The 16,893-nt window shown below is 38.7% G+C and overlaps 1 protein-coding gene across 1 annotated transcript in view; it reads left to right on the forward strand.

The window, feature by feature from the left end:
- The first annotated feature begins 643 nt into the window (after positions 1-643).
- Positions 644-16,893, forward strand: part of ENPEP (glutamyl aminopeptidase) — a 31,867-nt gene continuing 15,617 nt past the window's right edge. Inside the window, exons 1-7 of the mRNA XM_052682347.1 lie at positions 644-1,540; positions 6,230-6,371; positions 8,885-9,016; positions 11,376-11,496; positions 13,282-13,436; positions 14,066-14,179; positions 15,942-16,076. Of these exons, the coding sequence (XP_052538307.1) occupies positions 924-1,540; positions 6,230-6,371; positions 8,885-9,016; positions 11,376-11,496; positions 13,282-13,436; positions 14,066-14,179; positions 15,942-16,076 (1,416 nt within the window). The 5' untranslated portion in view covers positions 644-923. The remainder of the gene's footprint in view (positions 1,541-6,229; positions 6,372-8,884; positions 9,017-11,375; positions 11,497-13,281; positions 13,437-14,065; positions 14,180-15,941; positions 16,077-16,893) is intronic.

Genomic DNA, 16,893 nt, shown 5'->3' on the forward strand with positions numbered 1-16,893 from the left:
GGCAATATTTCAAAGTGAGACTTACAAAGTTTGCAAGCAGATTCATTTCTAAAAAGACAGTACAGACTGGGATGAAGTCTAGCCTGGATAGGCTCCTTTCCTGAGCTAGTTTGTCTCACTGAGAATGTACATTCACTGAGTCCAGGTCCTGAATTTCTCTGTGCTTGTGAAAATTTATCTGTCTTGAAAGAAAAAAGAAGGAAGGAAAGGAAGGAAGGGAAAGAAAGGAAGGAAAAAGGAAGGAGAGGAAGGAAGGAAAAAGGAAGGAAAAAGGAAGGAGAGGAAAATGTATGTGATTTTGCTGGATTTTTGAGACTTTGGAGATGTCATTTCACAGACTATTAAGAGGAAGTTCGAGGAAATCTTTGCTAGTAAAGGAAAAAAAAAAAAACTAATCATAAAAACCCAAACAACACATAACTCAGAAGACAAAAAAAAAAAAAAAAGGTAGTAGCAAAGGTTGAGACTTTGGAGCAGTTACACCTCTAGCTGTGAACCCCTTCAGAAAGCTGCTGACAGAGCTTTGGCATCTGATCATCTCCTAACTGCTGATTAACATAGCACTGTTTTATATTTAACTCAGGCCAGTGCAGGAGGGGCTGGGGGTGGGGTTGTGTTGCTTAAAAGGGGAGTGCAGTAGGAACAATGTTCTTCTGTGTTGGTTCCCTCGGTCTCTCTGCCCCGCTGCATGCCTTTTGATCATTCATGTTTCCTCTAAATGCATGTTTCCTCTAAATGCATGTTATCTTTAATTAATTGAGTGCCTTGTGGAAAGCAAGGTGGGGGAGACAGACAGAGAACAGCTACAGCTACACAATTAATGTACAACCCAAGTCTGCTAGTTTACTGAAAGTAAGTGCTGAAGTGACTTAAAAGCTTTAAATGATTCATGTTTTGCTCTGAGAACAGACCTGGAAGCTGAGATGGAAGGCATGGATTTTGAGGATAAGAAGTCCAAGAAGTACTGCATCAAGACAAAACACGTGGCTATCATTTGTGGCGTTGTTGTTGTTGTAGGTCTTGCTGTGGGTCTTGGTGTGGGATTGAGCAAATCCCAGAAATCTCCAGAGTATGCAGACCAGCCGGATCAGCAAGCGACTTCTCCTCCCACTGTGGATGCAGGTCCCTGTCCTACTAGAAGCGATGATTCTGGAGACTGGATAAATTTCAGGCTACCAACCTATGTGAAGCCTATCCACTATGACCTGGAAATGAAGCCTGAGATGGAGACAGACATTTACACTGGGACAGTCAATATTTCTATTGCTTTGGAACAATCTACCAGCCACCTGTGGCTCCACCTGAGGGACACCAAGATTACAGAAATGCCTACACTCAGGAAATCCTCAGGACAGCAAATTGCTCTGACTGACTGTTTTGAGTATGAGACACAAGAATACATAGTGATGAAGGCAGAAGCGGAACTTACTGTCACTGATGAAAGTGATCCCTATATACTCACTCTGAAGTTTCAAGGCTGGCTGAATGGTTCCCTGGTTGGCTTTTATAGGACCACCTACACTGAGAACGGAGAGACTAAGTAAAGCAGATTTTATTTTATTTATTAAACTTTATTCTCTATTCCTGCTTTCTAAGATCTGCTCTTTTTCTGTGTCAGCTTTGCAACCTTGTCTCTCACCAACTTGTTGACATTTCTGAGCTGTTCTTTCTCATTTCCCTAAGGAAGATGCTGTATTTAAACCTTTTGGCTGTTGACAAGAGTGGGCAAGAGAGCTGGGGGCTTTATTTATTATTTTCAAACTACCAATCCAAGGTTGTGCTTGCGATTTGCAGAAGGCTCCCTCAGAGAGACAGAGGCACTGAGGCCTGTTTTTTATCTCTATAGTCCAATAAATAGAATATGGCTCTCACCACAATCTCCTGTCATTCCCCAACGTAATAGTTTTGGTGTGAAACACTCTTGTGATAGTTTTCCTGACATCGTGCTTTCTTGATGTTGCAAGCTTGAGGAATGTCTAAATTCTGTCATTCCTGCAGCTGGTTTAAATTATGAGTTAGGGAGATCCAAACTATGATGATTATACTAGACTTGGAGTTTCTGTGCTCCATATCCCTTTTTTTTTTTTTTTTTTTTTTTTTTTTTTTAGGAGCATTTAACCTCATTTCACTTCCCAGATTTGAAATGCTTCAGGGGGATCCTGAAAAAGCTATTGTTCATGTTGAGGCAGTCCTTCTCAGTATATAGAGAGGACACATTGCCACCCATTTTACAATACTTACATTTCTGACGTGATTTATTCCAGCCTTTACATTTAGAAGATAAACTTGGCTAGACTCTCCTAGGGCCCTCTAGCAAGCCAAAAAACCATGGTCTGTTTTCCAGACACTTGTTTGCCCTCCTGGGACAATGGTGTCATGTGTGAGAGTTGCATCAGTTCCATACAGCTGCTGGCAGGCAACACTGGAAGCAGCAGCAGTGATTGGCACCAGCAGCAGCAAATCCAAGAGGCAGAGGAAAAAGCAAGCACTCATTTTTTATATGTAAACATGGGTTATCAGATCTGGGAAGCAATCATGTGGAGAACAGTATGAAACTCCACCAATTCTTCTCTTGCTCCTCCAACTACTACCTCAGTGTTGTTCTGATTCAAAGTTGCCTTGATTTTATACAGTGAGCAACTAACACCTTCACAGCAGTTTTAAAGTGTAACCTGTTAGAATTTTTATAAACTAGGGTATGCTTCCATCTTGTTGAAGAAAACCTTGATATTGGGTGAATTATCCCATGTTTGTCACAACAACAGAACAGCAGGACCAGAATGCAGGTCTCCTGAGTCACAGAGCAGTAAGGTGATTGTCCATTCCTCAGACAGTGTAGAAAGATAAGGACCAAGCATCTAAGGGTAGAAAGAAAGGAGATCTTAATAATCTAAAAAAAATCTTACAAAGTGAGTATACTTCATTGAGTTCCTACTCCTTGACCTTAGCAAGAAGTCTGAAAATGCTCAAGACAAAAAGGAAGGTGTGTGAGGTTGTTTCTTAAGCTTGACAAGGACTCTAATAGGAATGTGTGAATGCAGATTTCTGAGATGCTTTCAACATGGTTAAGTTTAAGCAGACTCTGTCTCTGAGGCAGAAGAGACCATGTACATGCTAGTGGTAAGTACAGCTTTGAAATAAGAGCAACCACCAGCCAGATTTCAAGCTGCTACTATTTGGCAGCAGGGTCGGACTTGAAAAATCTTAGAATTCTCTTCCTGCCTACATGATTTTATGACAGGTTAAGGAAGGATGGTGAGGAAAATGTTTTCTTACTTATTAAAAATGTGTTTTGCCTTGGCTTTCTACTCAAACCCAGTGATGACTAGCATTAAATTTTTCTTGACATTTGCCTGAAGCAGATAATTACCCTTGAAAAATTTCAACCCAAATGGGTAGAAATTGGATCAGGTGATAGCAAATTTCAAGGAAATCCACTAACAGTGGATGCAAGAGAGAAGGGAGCTGAGGTGAAAATCAGAGCCAATTTGTAATTAACCTATGCCCCCAGCCTTTCTGGGACAGTATGAGAAGCAGTGGGACCTTTTGAGAAAATTACTTGTCCTGGAAGTCAGCTTCCAGGATAGAGCTATCTATTTGTAAGGACAAAGGTTTGCCAAAGCATTGCTGTAATGCCTTTTGTTTACAAAGTGGGCAGAAGTCCAGACTCTTCTGTTGCTTAGATTCAAATCTCCCATCACGTTTTGTGGAAAACATGTAGGTCTGTGATGAATGTGCCTGCAAGCCTAGGAACCTTGAAGTGGATTTGCAGATACCTTGGAAACACAGCTGCTTAAATTGACATGGAAAAGCAGGTAGGGAACAGGAGAGCAGAAACTTTGAGAATGAAGGTTTTAGGCATAGACCTGCCTAGATTCTCCTGAGGGTGCCTGAATCCAGTTGTAAGCACTAAAGTCTTTTAGGACTACTCTTTTGTCTCTGGGCACTTCGTTCCCCACTGATGAAAGGGAATGTCTTCGCCTATTAAAAATAATGTAGTAAGTATAAATATATCACAACTGTGTTGTTTTCAGATACTGGGGAAAGGCACAAGAGTTTTTGTATTATTGATTCTTTTAACTCATCAGCTCCTGTCAATGAATGTGCTAAAATCTTCTGTTATTTTTGCATAGATATTACAGAAATAGAAACATGTCAAGACATCTGATTTTGATTTGACATTGCTATTTGTGGTTTATGGTTTCTTTTTCATAGGAATTCTATCTGTCCTTCATAAGAGTGGAACAAGAAGCTCGTAAATGAATACTCAGTTGGGCACATCTCTAACATATAATATATATATAATATATATAATATATATATAATATAACATATAAGAGGATCTGCATTTAGAACTTTATTGATTAGAGAAAGGCAATATTTTGTTGTTGTTGTAAGGAAGTGACACTCCTGCCTCTGGCTCAGAAGCAATATTTTCTCGAAAGAAGCAATGAATATGAACTTAAGGAAAGGCTGATAGAAAAAAAACAAAACAAAACAAAACAACACACCTCATTTAGCTCAAGGGGGGAGCTTTATATACTAAAACCTTGTGTTTTGGAATAATAATTGGGAACAACAGCTGGATGCAATCTCAGATCTTCATTCCTTATTACTACTGTATTTACAACTGCTACCTCCAGTTCATATTTAAAGTTCTGAATATCAAAAGCAAGTAGAAGGGTGGAAGCCACCATGCAGAGAAAAAAAATCTTATCTAAGATCTACATAACACAGCTTGAAAGGAAATTGCATCATCACATGTTTTTAGTGCTACTTCTGTGCAGACCATATCCTGGATTTCTCATATAGAAATGGCAGCACTGAGATTTTGCAATGCTGATATCTGTTTGCCTCCACAAATATATGAGGATAGATAATCACCTTCTAGATCAAAAAAGCTATCATAGTGTCATCAATCTTTAGGAACAAGATATAAATGTGCCAAGATATATAGCCAAATTTTTAAGCAATAGATGTGAAGCGTTGCCCTGAGGACTTGGCAGTTAATTTCATTGTGAAATAGCTTTCTAATCCAACCAAAAGTAAAGAGTGAGATCAAACAGTTTACCAAGCAAGTGAAATTCTACTGAGACTGAAGTTAAGGTGAATGTTCATCATGCTTTCTGACCATTAACTTTTGTTACTATTCCAGTGAGCATAAATGGTGAAAATGCAGATCTTATCTCCAACAGGCTTGTATATGAACCTTGTTGCTTTAAGTTCCTAATGACCAGTTTAGTATTTAAGCAACACAGAGAAAAGCCAAAGGCAACAGAAAAATTGAAAGTTTGATTGTAAAGTGAGCCTGTAGTCTAATTGCAGATCTGTAATTTACGATGTACACTTTTAATTACTTTTTGGAAAGAAAAACTACCTTAACATATTCAGAGCAGCTGTAGAATTGCTGTCAGAAAATGCCCAACATTCCAGATTAATTGAAGAAGCATCTGCATTCTCTTTCACCATTAATCACTGGAGAACACACTCTGCCACTGAACAGTTCATTAATGGGGGAGTCTAATGCCACTGTGAGAAGCAAGCATACAATACGAACTTTCATAACCTTCACCTTATTTTTTTCCATGGCTCCTTATTTCCTCCAGCAGTTTTTGCAAAAGTGAGATATCTTTCTAAACTCACCCTACCACAGTGAACACAGCGTAAGTTCTGTGCTAGGATGTTTACCTAGACTTTCCATGCTTTCCCCAGCAGTTTTCTCATTGGAGTCAGGCAAATGTAACAGCAGCAGGAGATAAATGTATTTGGTAACTATAGAGAAAGAAACACATAGGCAGGGTGAGATTTCAAGGGCACTTAGGAAGGTGTCTTCCTGGAGATGTTCAACACTCCAGTCCCAAGATTGGTGCAGAAAACAGTGGGAATGCTCAACAGAAAGGTGAGCAAATTTTTTACCACCTGGAAGGGGTCATTTGTCTCTTATTTCTGGCTCCTAAAAATATTCCTTGAAGAGTAATTGTCTTTAATTTTTGCTTTAAACCTAGAGGATGTTGATGACAGATTTTGTGGTACACATGTTCCACTAGCCTATATGGTGTTAACTTGTGCATTTGTGATATCACTTATTTTTATGAATGGGAAAGTACACAAAAATATTTGTATTTGGTTTTAGTTCATGAAGTTGCTAAATACTTATGCATTGCAGATAAGATTCAGAAAGTATGCAGCAAAGGCTTAGAACAATCTGCCAATCTGTTGTTTGTTTAAGGAGCATTGCAGCTACTGATCATGAGCCAACAGATGCACGGAAATCATTTCCTTGCTTTGACGAGCCCAACAAAAAAGCAACTTACAATATATCTATCATCCATGAAGACACATATGGAGCACTTTCAAACATGCCAGTACAGGTATGTATTTCCCAACTCTACTGCCTACAGGGAATCATTCCGTAAAGCCAGGTGATCACGAAGCCCTTGTACGTTTACAGACTCTACCACCTAAACACAGTAAAACAAATGGTTAATAAATATTCCATAAAATACAAGTGGTTGTTTGGTTAGAAATCCCAGCAGCCAGTCAGCACACTACATAACACTACAGAGCCACATTCAAAGCAGATGTGACATACATCTTGTCTTTAGCTAGCTGGCCCTTTCCTCAGATAGTCTAGATGAGTAACCCCTACTAAGCATATACAGGTAGTAGCAGGTTCTTCAGTCAAACCAGGAGGACTCTGAGAAGAAATACTCAGGAACACAGCGGCTTCCTTTGTGGGGAGTCCCATAATAATCAGTAACTATATAATGTTACAAAGCAAAGACTTGCTGATCACAACCACGTGGCAAAGGAAACCATTAGCAGGAAAGTCTAGTACTGTTATGCTTAATATCACAGAATCTAAAAATCCCTCTCAGCTCAGGGCTATGGACACTTGTCAGTCCACCCCAACAGTAATTCTCTAAATAATCTATTTCTGGAACTGCTGCAACAAATTCCAAGCTTGGAATGAAATTCAGTGGCATCTATATCTGGGCACTCTAGAAGAAGACTGAATGGCTTTCAGCGGAGACAGCTTCAAATGAATAGCTTAACTGAATGCGTAGTCCAGTGTGCAATTTCTAATGAATGTGTTCTGAAGTGGGAGATAAAGTGCCAAGTACAAAAAGAAAAGAAAAAAAAAAACACAAAAAAACACAAAAAAACCACCCACCAATTTCCAGCCTTGGAGCTGTTGACATTTGCATCTTTCCAACCGCTCCCCATCCGAAATACAAAGGTCTGCTTTGCTGTGTACTGTTTTACTTAAGGAGTTGCCCAAATCTTAACTATGCACTTGCAGTGCAGCTGAGAGAACTATAACCAATCTGACACAGCAGAGACTCACAGACCTCTTGCAAATTTAAATCTCCAACCTATGGTTATTAAAAATATTTTTAAGATACCTAAAAGAGAAACAGGTGCTTTGGTAAGCAGCACATGTGAAAGGAGAGCATTTATGGTAGCTTTCCTTAAAGACCTCAGATAAGTGAGGGCACCGGCAAGGGATGTAAGAGTGTAAAACCAGATGTTTTCAAGATTTAGTAGCTTTTGAGATTTACTTTAAATCTTAAAGTGTATATCTTGTCCCTAATACAAACATTAAGCTTTCAAAGGGCTAGGTACCTCTTGTTAATTAATTTGCCAAAATCCAAATACAGGCAGGGAAACATGATGCTGCGTTCATCCTAGGGTTTGACTAAAAGACAGTAGCAGGACCATTTTTCACTTGGTGAGATTAGAAGGTCAGTTGCTCAGGGATGAGGGATCTCTGGAGAATCAATTCAATAGGCATAGACACAGGTGTCACAGACACATAGTGCACAGGACACATTGTACATTATGTATTCATAACAGCTTCAGTTGTTTTATAATCCATGTGGCAAAGTCAATTCAGCAAAGTCAGGACCATGTACAGTTCATTTTTATTTCTCACCGGAGTGAATTTTGTTTAACTTTTTTTCAGTGAGACCTTGACTTTGTTGAAGGAAGAAAATTCAGTAAATTGGAGTGAAAAGCAGATTGTGAATATATCTGTGAAAAAAAAAATTTTACTCATGAAATCACAGTAGTGGTAACATCCAGTTTGTATGCTTCATTTACATTGCATTTATAACAAATGAACCTTATAAAGTACTGAATCTCCAATAGACTAGTGCCTTTTATATATTTTGCCTTTCTCCTATTTTAGTCATCCAGAGGATCCAGAGGATGACTTTTAGTCATCCAGAGGCTCAAAAAATTATCAGACTGTTCATGGTAGATAATGGATAGCAGAAATTAGTATTCAGAAAATGAATCGCATAAAAAACATTTATGAATTTGTTCATGTAGTTCAGCCGAGAAAACCTACAGTGCTTTTTAATTAATATACGAAATAAAAGCTACTATCATGTCTTAAACAACCCACCAATTATCAGTGCTAACAAGTTCAAGATTTATTAGTGCAGACTTTAACCTAACTAACATCTCTGCACTCCCTGATACCTACATGTTGCACAGATTTAAAAGAGGACAGAATCCAGCATTTCCTCTGACCTGTCCATTGGGATATTATTTTATGCAACTATTTCAAGATGCATAAACTTTCAATAACACAACATATTGAAATACAGTGTAAAACTCATGCTGGCAAAATTCCTATGCATGTGAATGATTTCGAATCATTGTTGCAAAATTTGAATCCGAATTATGTAACGGAGAAAAACAGTTTATTTTTGTGTATTTTGTCTGTTCTCATGCCATCAGAAATGGGATGCCAAAAAGAGGTAAATTTGTAGAGGTGATTTATCGTATCTATGTAGTCTTATCCCTCATAAAAACATTATACTTTCTTTTGCATATGTTTGCAATTTCAGACTCAATTCTTTCTTCATTTCTGCAGGAAACTGTATCACTGGGTAATGGCTGGAATCGGACAACTTTTCAGAAGTCAGTTCCCATGAGCACTTACTTGGTATGCTTTGCAGTGCACCAGTTTGAGTGGGTAGAGAGAAGATCTAATAGCGGAATACCTGTAAGTTCTATTACAGAGCAAACAACAATTCAGATGACAGATATACTGTAATTTGCACTTTTATTTTTAATGAATCAGCTCTTTTTATAACATAAGCAGGATTTTTTCCTTTCCTATAGTGTATTTTACACGGCAGATCAAACTAAGTGTTCACAGTGGTCCCTCCAGTCTTCTTTGGCCCCAATGGATTCCTCTAGAGTTTAGCTATTTCAAAAACAAGAATTTCACAGCTGTAGAACCATAGCATTATTTGGATTGGAAGAGGCCCTCGAGATCAAACTGAACACCAGTTCCCATCACTAAAGGATGCCTTTACTGCCACATTTACATGGGTCCTAAATATTCCAAGGATGAGGCCTCCACATCTTCCCTGGGCAGTCCATCCAACACTTGACCACACTCTCCCTGAAGAAATTCTTCCTAATGCCCAATATAAACTGTCCCTGGTGCAACTTGAGACACTTTTCTTGTGTCCTATCCTTCGTCACCTGAAAGAAAACTGAAGAGAACTTCTGTAGAAAGTTTTAGAAGTTGTTCGTTGTAGAAAAAATTGCAAAAAAAGAATTGCTAAAGACAAATGCTGAATAAGGCAGAAAACTTTGCTTTCTAGATATAAAAATTCACTAAGTGCTCATCCATGCCACGCTCCAGATTATGGAAGATTATGGATTTGCTTAGCTGAGCAATGAGACATTCAGATCTGTTGATTGTTGGGAAGAACATTCCATAGTTTGCTATATAAACTGTTAGCAACAAATCATCTAATGGAAAGTATCCACAATCCATATATTTCTGTCATAAACAATAGCATGTAACTCACTCACAATACGTTATTTAAAAACTCTGCCATCGTCCCTGAAAATCATTTCCCTAGCAAAGACCTCAACAGAATCCATGGTGGAAAACATGCCCACAGCTGGAAACAACTCTCCTGATCTAATTATCTGTCAGGTACCAAATATCTGCTTTGGAAATAACAGAAGAGATTACAAGAAGAGATTTGAAACTCAAAATCAGTTCTACTGCACACTGAAGGTTTGGAACGCATTAATATGAATCAGTTAGTGGACTGAAGACTGCTAAATTGGGTAAAGAGCTTACTGAAGTAGAAATTACAGATTGTAATTGCGAACTGACCCTGAGGGAAATCCCTTGGCTGGGATGGATTCCCAATTGAATTTCATAAGCTTTTTTTGGTTTCTATTTATTTATTTATTTATTTTTAATTCCTTTCCTATTTCTGATCACTTTCTCATCCTTCCATTGGAGGAAGTGTAATTTCATGGTATTGAGACCAATGTGTTGTCAGGCTCAAAGAAAGCTCCTAGTGTAGGGCAGCTCCTTTGCTCAGTTGGGATCCTAAATGTCTGGCTGTTAGACAGGACCGAGGAGTAAACAAGCCACACAAACGCAGCCAGAAGAATGTGGCCCATTTATAAGAGACAAAGAGCCTACAAAAAGATGTACCAGCTATCCCAAAGCCAGAAAATTCACTCAACACCACGGACATTCAGGGACAGGAAAGAGGACAGCCCACAGTTCCTGCAAGCACAGCACTGCAGTTCAGCTCTGGGGTTATATACCTTGGAGTACTTGGACAAAGAAATTTAGAGGGGGAAAAATAAACGGCTCTTCTTGAGTTCTAAAGGGAAACTTTGTCTTTCCAGCATGAAGATAATGTCTCAAAAAGCCATTTCACACTGTAGGACTACTCATCATGGTTATGGATACCGTAAGGACTTCTGGGCTCAAGGTTTCCTATTATTTGACAGCCAAAGCAGCCCCAAAGCAGCACACCAAATCCAAGGGTGGAAAAGCCAGCACTCAAGACATCATTTTTTCCCTCCATCAAAGTTCAGATATGCAAAAGGAGCATGGAAATGATCCCCCCCACACAGAGATAAAAGATGTGCCTTCTCAAAGGGACTTCCAAATTAATGAAAGGATCAGATCAAGAGGATTTCCTTCAGGATACTTGTGCAGGTATCCTTCTTGAGAAAACAAGGCCTTAAAGAAGGAGAGGCTGGTAAGGCACTCAGGCCCTCACCCAAGCTTTGGAGTGGGGAGATGGCCTTTGCCAGCTGCTGGATAGAGTTCTTAACAGTTTTGCAGCATTCTCAGATAACATTGATTTTGTCTCTCTTATGTATGAGATTTGAAAAAATTATATATCATTTGACATTTAAAACAAAATGGCATTTAACTTTTTTGAATGTCAGGAGATAGAATTCAGCATTCAGAGAGCAGTCTCTTAGAGAAAAAAATGCAGTGCTATGTGTGTGCATGTTATTTTTCAATGCTTGCTACCTTCTGGTTCCTCTTAACTGAAGACTACTCTAATTGTCTCTCTATTTTACAGCTGAGAGTTTACGCCCAGCCACAGCAACTACACACGGCAGAATATGCAGCAAATGTAACAAAAATTGTGTTTGACTTCTTTGAAGAGTACTTTAATTTGAGCTACTCTCTTCCAAAACTAGGTGATTATTAGTACTTACATTTTTTCTTTTTGCTAATTCATTGTCATTATGTTTCTCCTACTATTCCCTGTGTTTTGGTGGAAAACAGAGCATGAAAGTGTTTGGTTACTACCTGCTAATATTCTTTCAGGATGTAAAATTGTACCCATGTAGTTCTTCAATATCATGGAAAGAGAGTTGGTGTCAGTAACAATTCAGTTAGTTCTCACAGATGAACTGATCCTGGCACAGTTATTTTAGAGTGACTTGTGGAAAATTAAAGGAATCACTGGTGACATCAGCAGAGGAACATGATGAGCTAAAATAAAGCCAGATTAACTTTGAGAAAAACATGTATCACTTTCACGAGGATGTCTGGAAAAAAGTCAGCCATGAGATAAGTAAAAATATAAACTGCCAGAGTGTATGTCATACTATTTACTAATCTCAAAGTGGGTGTGTAACCACATCTTAGAAAGACGAATGTAGCCCAGTGTATAATTCAAGTTGCTACTGCTGGACTGACAAAAGACAGAACAAAACAAAAGCAGGTAAAATATCAGATGATTCCCATGGTTACAAAATAAGCCAAAAAATAAAGTACCATTGGGCATCCTTTAGCTTGGGCTATATGGACTGTGGACTTGATTTATGTAGCTTGAAGTAATAAAGTCAGGAATGTAATCTGAGCTGTGAAAATGCATTGGAAACATCCCCTCCTAAAACCTCCAAAGAGGTTCATAAACTTCAACGTTTTTTTCCCCCTAGCCTCTTAAATACAAATAAACACGTCCAACATTACTTTAATGATAGATACTTACCTCCTTTCAAAATATTGGAGGAGTTTACTGGTTTACAATCAATGAATATACAGATGCTATAGTATATACAGGAGTTTAGCTGATGTAATTACTGTACTAGAGTAGGAAAAAAAAAAAAGTAAACAAACCTGATGAATCAAATTTGGTTCTGCAAAGCTTTTGAGATATTTCCACCTGAGTTACAGCTTCTGTAATTGCCATTCTCCTTGCAATCCTCATTTTAACACTCTGTGAAGCCCCTGCCAGACTATTGCCTTTGATTCTATTATCATATTGTTTAAATTAAAATTACTAATTTTTGTTTTCTATTAGGGTGGAGTGATGGCTGTTTGTTCTATTCAGTTTTAAATCCATCTGTACTTTTTCCACTCACTTGAATAGAAAGGTAGTGGTCATTATTTGCAGAAGAAAATGCCAGTCCAATTTAATTCACAATTCTCATTTAAACCTGTATTGATTACTGACCATGAAGGAGTGACCCTCACAAATTGTCAGGAGTAGAAGCAGATGTTGTTCACTGCAAGGGGGATTTACTTCAGTTAACGCATCAATAAATATCTTTAACACAACAGAGTGACAAACAATGACATGCCTCACTATGCCACAGTTAGTTTCAGGTGGTTTACTGCCCACATCCCCAGATAATACCATTAATTTCTGGAGCCAAAATTAAGTAAGGTATGATATGCATGTTCTCAGGAGATGGCATAGCATCCTGTCTCAGGGCAGATTCTCAGCTAGTGCAACTGACTGTAACTCTGTTAATCCCAGAAGAGCTTAGGCTCTTGCTTTCAGCTTCTATAGGCCAGTCCTGTGCTTCTTAAGCAAAGATGATGGACTCAGTCCACAGCAGTAAGCCAGAACCATACATGCAAAACATGCACAGCATTTCAGAGCAAAACAGGCTATGAAAAAAGCAGAAAGAGGGTAATTCAGCTGACTTAAAAGACACAGTAGTAATCATGTTCTCTTTCTTTCCATGCAGATAAAATAGCTATTCCAGATTTTGGAACAGGTGCTATGGAGAACTGGGGACTGATCACATACAGAGAGACAAACTTACTTTATGATCCCAATGAGTCTGCCAGTTCCAATCAACAGAGAGTGGCAGCTGTGATAGCCCATGAGCTCGTTCATCAGGTAAGTTTAGGACACAGTTCATTTTTTAAAGTGTTTTAAATGTGCAGTAGCATTTTTTTAATTGGGAAAGTGGCATTAATTAATCACATCTCAGGATACTCTTCGTGTGCTCACACTTTGATTACAAACAGCATATTAAAACCACTCCGTGTTAGAACTTCGCACTACCAGAACTACTATAACTGCCCTTGAATTTTTCTCAGGAAATTAAAAGCTTGGGTCCATACGGTGAACCAGCTTATGAAAATCTGTCTGAAATGTCTTAAATGAACTAATTTGCATGTGCAGATGTCTCTTTTGGGCAAGCAAACAGGAACAACTACACACTCTGGAGGCTGTCTGAAAACATATCTGTACAAGCACAAATCATCAAATCAAGAGGAAGTAACTAAAAATATTCTCATGGCATATGAATCATTAGCAATCTCCCCAGTAATATGTAATTTTATAATAAAAAGTAAGTTTTTAACGTCAGGCAAGGACTGAATTCCAACTTAAACCCCAGAATTAGGATAATTTTCATCTGGCAACAGCAAGAAATGTAAACAAATATGCTATGTGAAGATGTGAAATACAGAAATATACATTTAATACTCAGCTACTTCTTCTTTCACTGTTTATAATTACAGTGGTTTGGAAATATTGTGACGATGGACTGGTGGGATGACTTGTGGTTAAATGAGGGATTTGCCAGCTACTTTGAGTTCCTGGGAGTAAATGTTGCAGAACCAGAATGGCAAATGGTAACTATTTCTGTCTTGTAGAGGGATATCAGGGGTGGGGGAGCATTCCGGAAGAGCACATGTAATGTTATAATGTGATGGAAAGAACAGCAATGATAGCAAAGTAGCAAACTTGTAGGCTAAAAGAAGTGAGGATATGCTCAATTGCAGCAGACACAAAAAAAAAATAATCTGTTTACCCTTGGAAGACCTTTGATAGGCAGACATCTCCAGCAGAACACCCTTCCCTCCACTGCCAGCACTTAAATGAGATCTGAGGAGTAGATCCTGGCTCCATCCCTTCCAGTTACTCAGGAGTATTGCTTGCACCTGAGCTTCCCTGAGGCTGGCCCTGCCTTCTCACCAGGTGCTCAATCACTGGTTCAAGCCATAACTTAGCATTTCCACTACAGCATAAAAATAAAGTAACAACGATGACAACTTAAAATATATTGATTAAAAAAAAAAAAAAACACAATAGCAGTGTGGTACTGTGCAATATAAAGAAAAAGTTTGATCAAACATTTCTACCTCCCTATGTTATAGTCTGAAACTAATCAAAATAAACTTTGTAAAATTTTAGTCTATTGAGAACAGTTATTCCTTCTAACAAGTGATTTAGTTATTATTTTGGCAGACGATACCTACGTGGATTCTGTGCAGAGCCTTAGAGCTGTTGAAAGGTTGTTCAAATATCCAGCACTGGAAGATAGAGAATCTCATTTATTTAGGTCGTTTGGCTGTAGTAACTCTTTACAACTTGAAGTGCCTCTAATCTGCACAATGTAAAGTTAGGCAGTGACAGTGAATGGCCTGTGGTGCAAGCTGTAGCAAAAACAACAGTTGCTTCCAAGACTTCCAGAAAAAGAGAGTAGCTTTAAATAATCATTACACTGTGAGGAATGATAGCAGTGTGCAAGGAAAGTGAGGTTTCTGCCAAACAAATGTGATGGCACATGGCGTTCATATTTCCCTTAGTCATCCAGGAGTAATGACATTATATATACTAGAAAATGTACAACACATACCCTGGAAGGAAGTGGATATGTGCTGTAAAGATTAACCCCATCATCAAGACTAGTGATGTCTGGAGCAGGCAGCACCTACCTGCTACTCAAAAAATATCTGAGGACAAAAATCATTCTTGCACTTCTTTTGGACTTTGAAGTAGGAGATCTGTTGTGCTGCTTCCATAAGAAATAACAATTTTCATTATTGAGCCTAGAATTTAAAAGTCCTTTTCATATGTAAATGTCATATTCATTTTAAGACTGAGCACCATTTCAGCATTTTCATCCTATGAAGCATTAGTAGAGAAAAACTAAATTGAAATTTAGTCTTGTACCAATATTGATTAAGAAGTAAGGCGATTTTGCTCACAGGTTATTTTATCCTTTAAAAAATGATAATTACTGGTACAGTGGAGAAACCTCCTTCCCTCTCTCCCAGCTCCATTTTAGCAAGAGGAACCCCTAATGCTTTGAGATACTGTCACACTGCTCAAATCTATAACAAAGACTTCTTTTATGCCTACTGGGGGCTATACTGTGATATGATACACATGGGAAATGGGATTTGCAAAAGGTGATTTATCATAGCTAAGGAAAAATTGTATCCCTGCCGTCTCAGAGGTAAAGTATGAATTTGCAAGCCCTCTTTATAGGATATGACATTTCATTCCATATCCAAATGCCTTCCCCTAGAGAAGCTGCAGCTCAAGCTATTTATTTTGTGAAGTATACAGTCCTGCTTTGTTAATCTTCTAACACCTTCTCTTTGTCAGCTTGAGCAGGTTTTAATTGATGATGTTCTCCCAGTAATGGAGGATGACTCTTTGCTTTCTTCCCATCCAATCGTGGTTGACGTATCAACCCCAGCTGAAATCACCTCTGTGTTTGATGGGATATCCTACAGTAAGGTAAGACATCCTCCTGCAGTGACTTCGCCTGCAAAGAAAGTGGAGGCTTAGGAGAGGAGATAAAAGTCAGAGGAGTTCATAGCCACAGTTCCTAAGCCAGCAGGGGCTGTGTTTGCACAGAGCTTTTCTCTGGGATGTTCCCTGTTATCATTGATGATTCAATCAAAAGTGATGGTGAGAGTAGTCACTGATACCAGCAGGATCTGCTACTAGAGTTTGAATTAAATTAAGCCTGTCACTGAACAGCTCCCTTTCCCCCCACCTGATGTGTTGATGCAGCCCAGTTAAATCAAGACACAGTCTAATACAAGGGCAGATGTCCATGTGTCCGCTCTCTGTCTTCCCTGGGGCAACTCTGGGACACCATAACTTCTATTTTTAGGAAGCAAGGCAGGGAATCAAGCAGTGAAAATAGGAAAATAATTTTTCGTCTTGTATTGATCGAAGGATCCCAGGCACCCTAGAAGTCTGAACAAATATGGTCTATCTCCAGACTCTACAAGCACTGTCCCTAAACAGGAAGATGTTAAATACACCGTTTATTGAGTGCTGCAGAGCTCAAGCAGTCATCTCCCATACCATATTGCTTATGATGCTGATAAACATGGTTGTATTGACAGCTTCCTTATGATCATCTGTGGTTTCTATCTGATGTTTTCACTGAACATGCAAAATCCCCCATTGTTAAGTTCCACTTGTTCCTCTCCAATCCCCCATTGTTAAGTTCCACTTGTTCCTCTCCAAGTTCTCATTCCAACTACAGAAAAAGTATGTATTTCATTGATTTTAGCTTACTCGTGCTTCAGCTAAAATCTAT

This window comes from Tympanuchus pallidicinctus, unplaced genomic scaffold (genome assembly GCF_026119805.1).
Source record: "Tympanuchus pallidicinctus isolate F22 unplaced genomic scaffold, pur_lepc_1.0 scaffold2, whole genome shotgun sequence".
In the NCBI taxonomy this organism is placed as follows: Eukaryota; Metazoa; Chordata; class Aves; order Galliformes; family Phasianidae; genus Tympanuchus; species Tympanuchus pallidicinctus.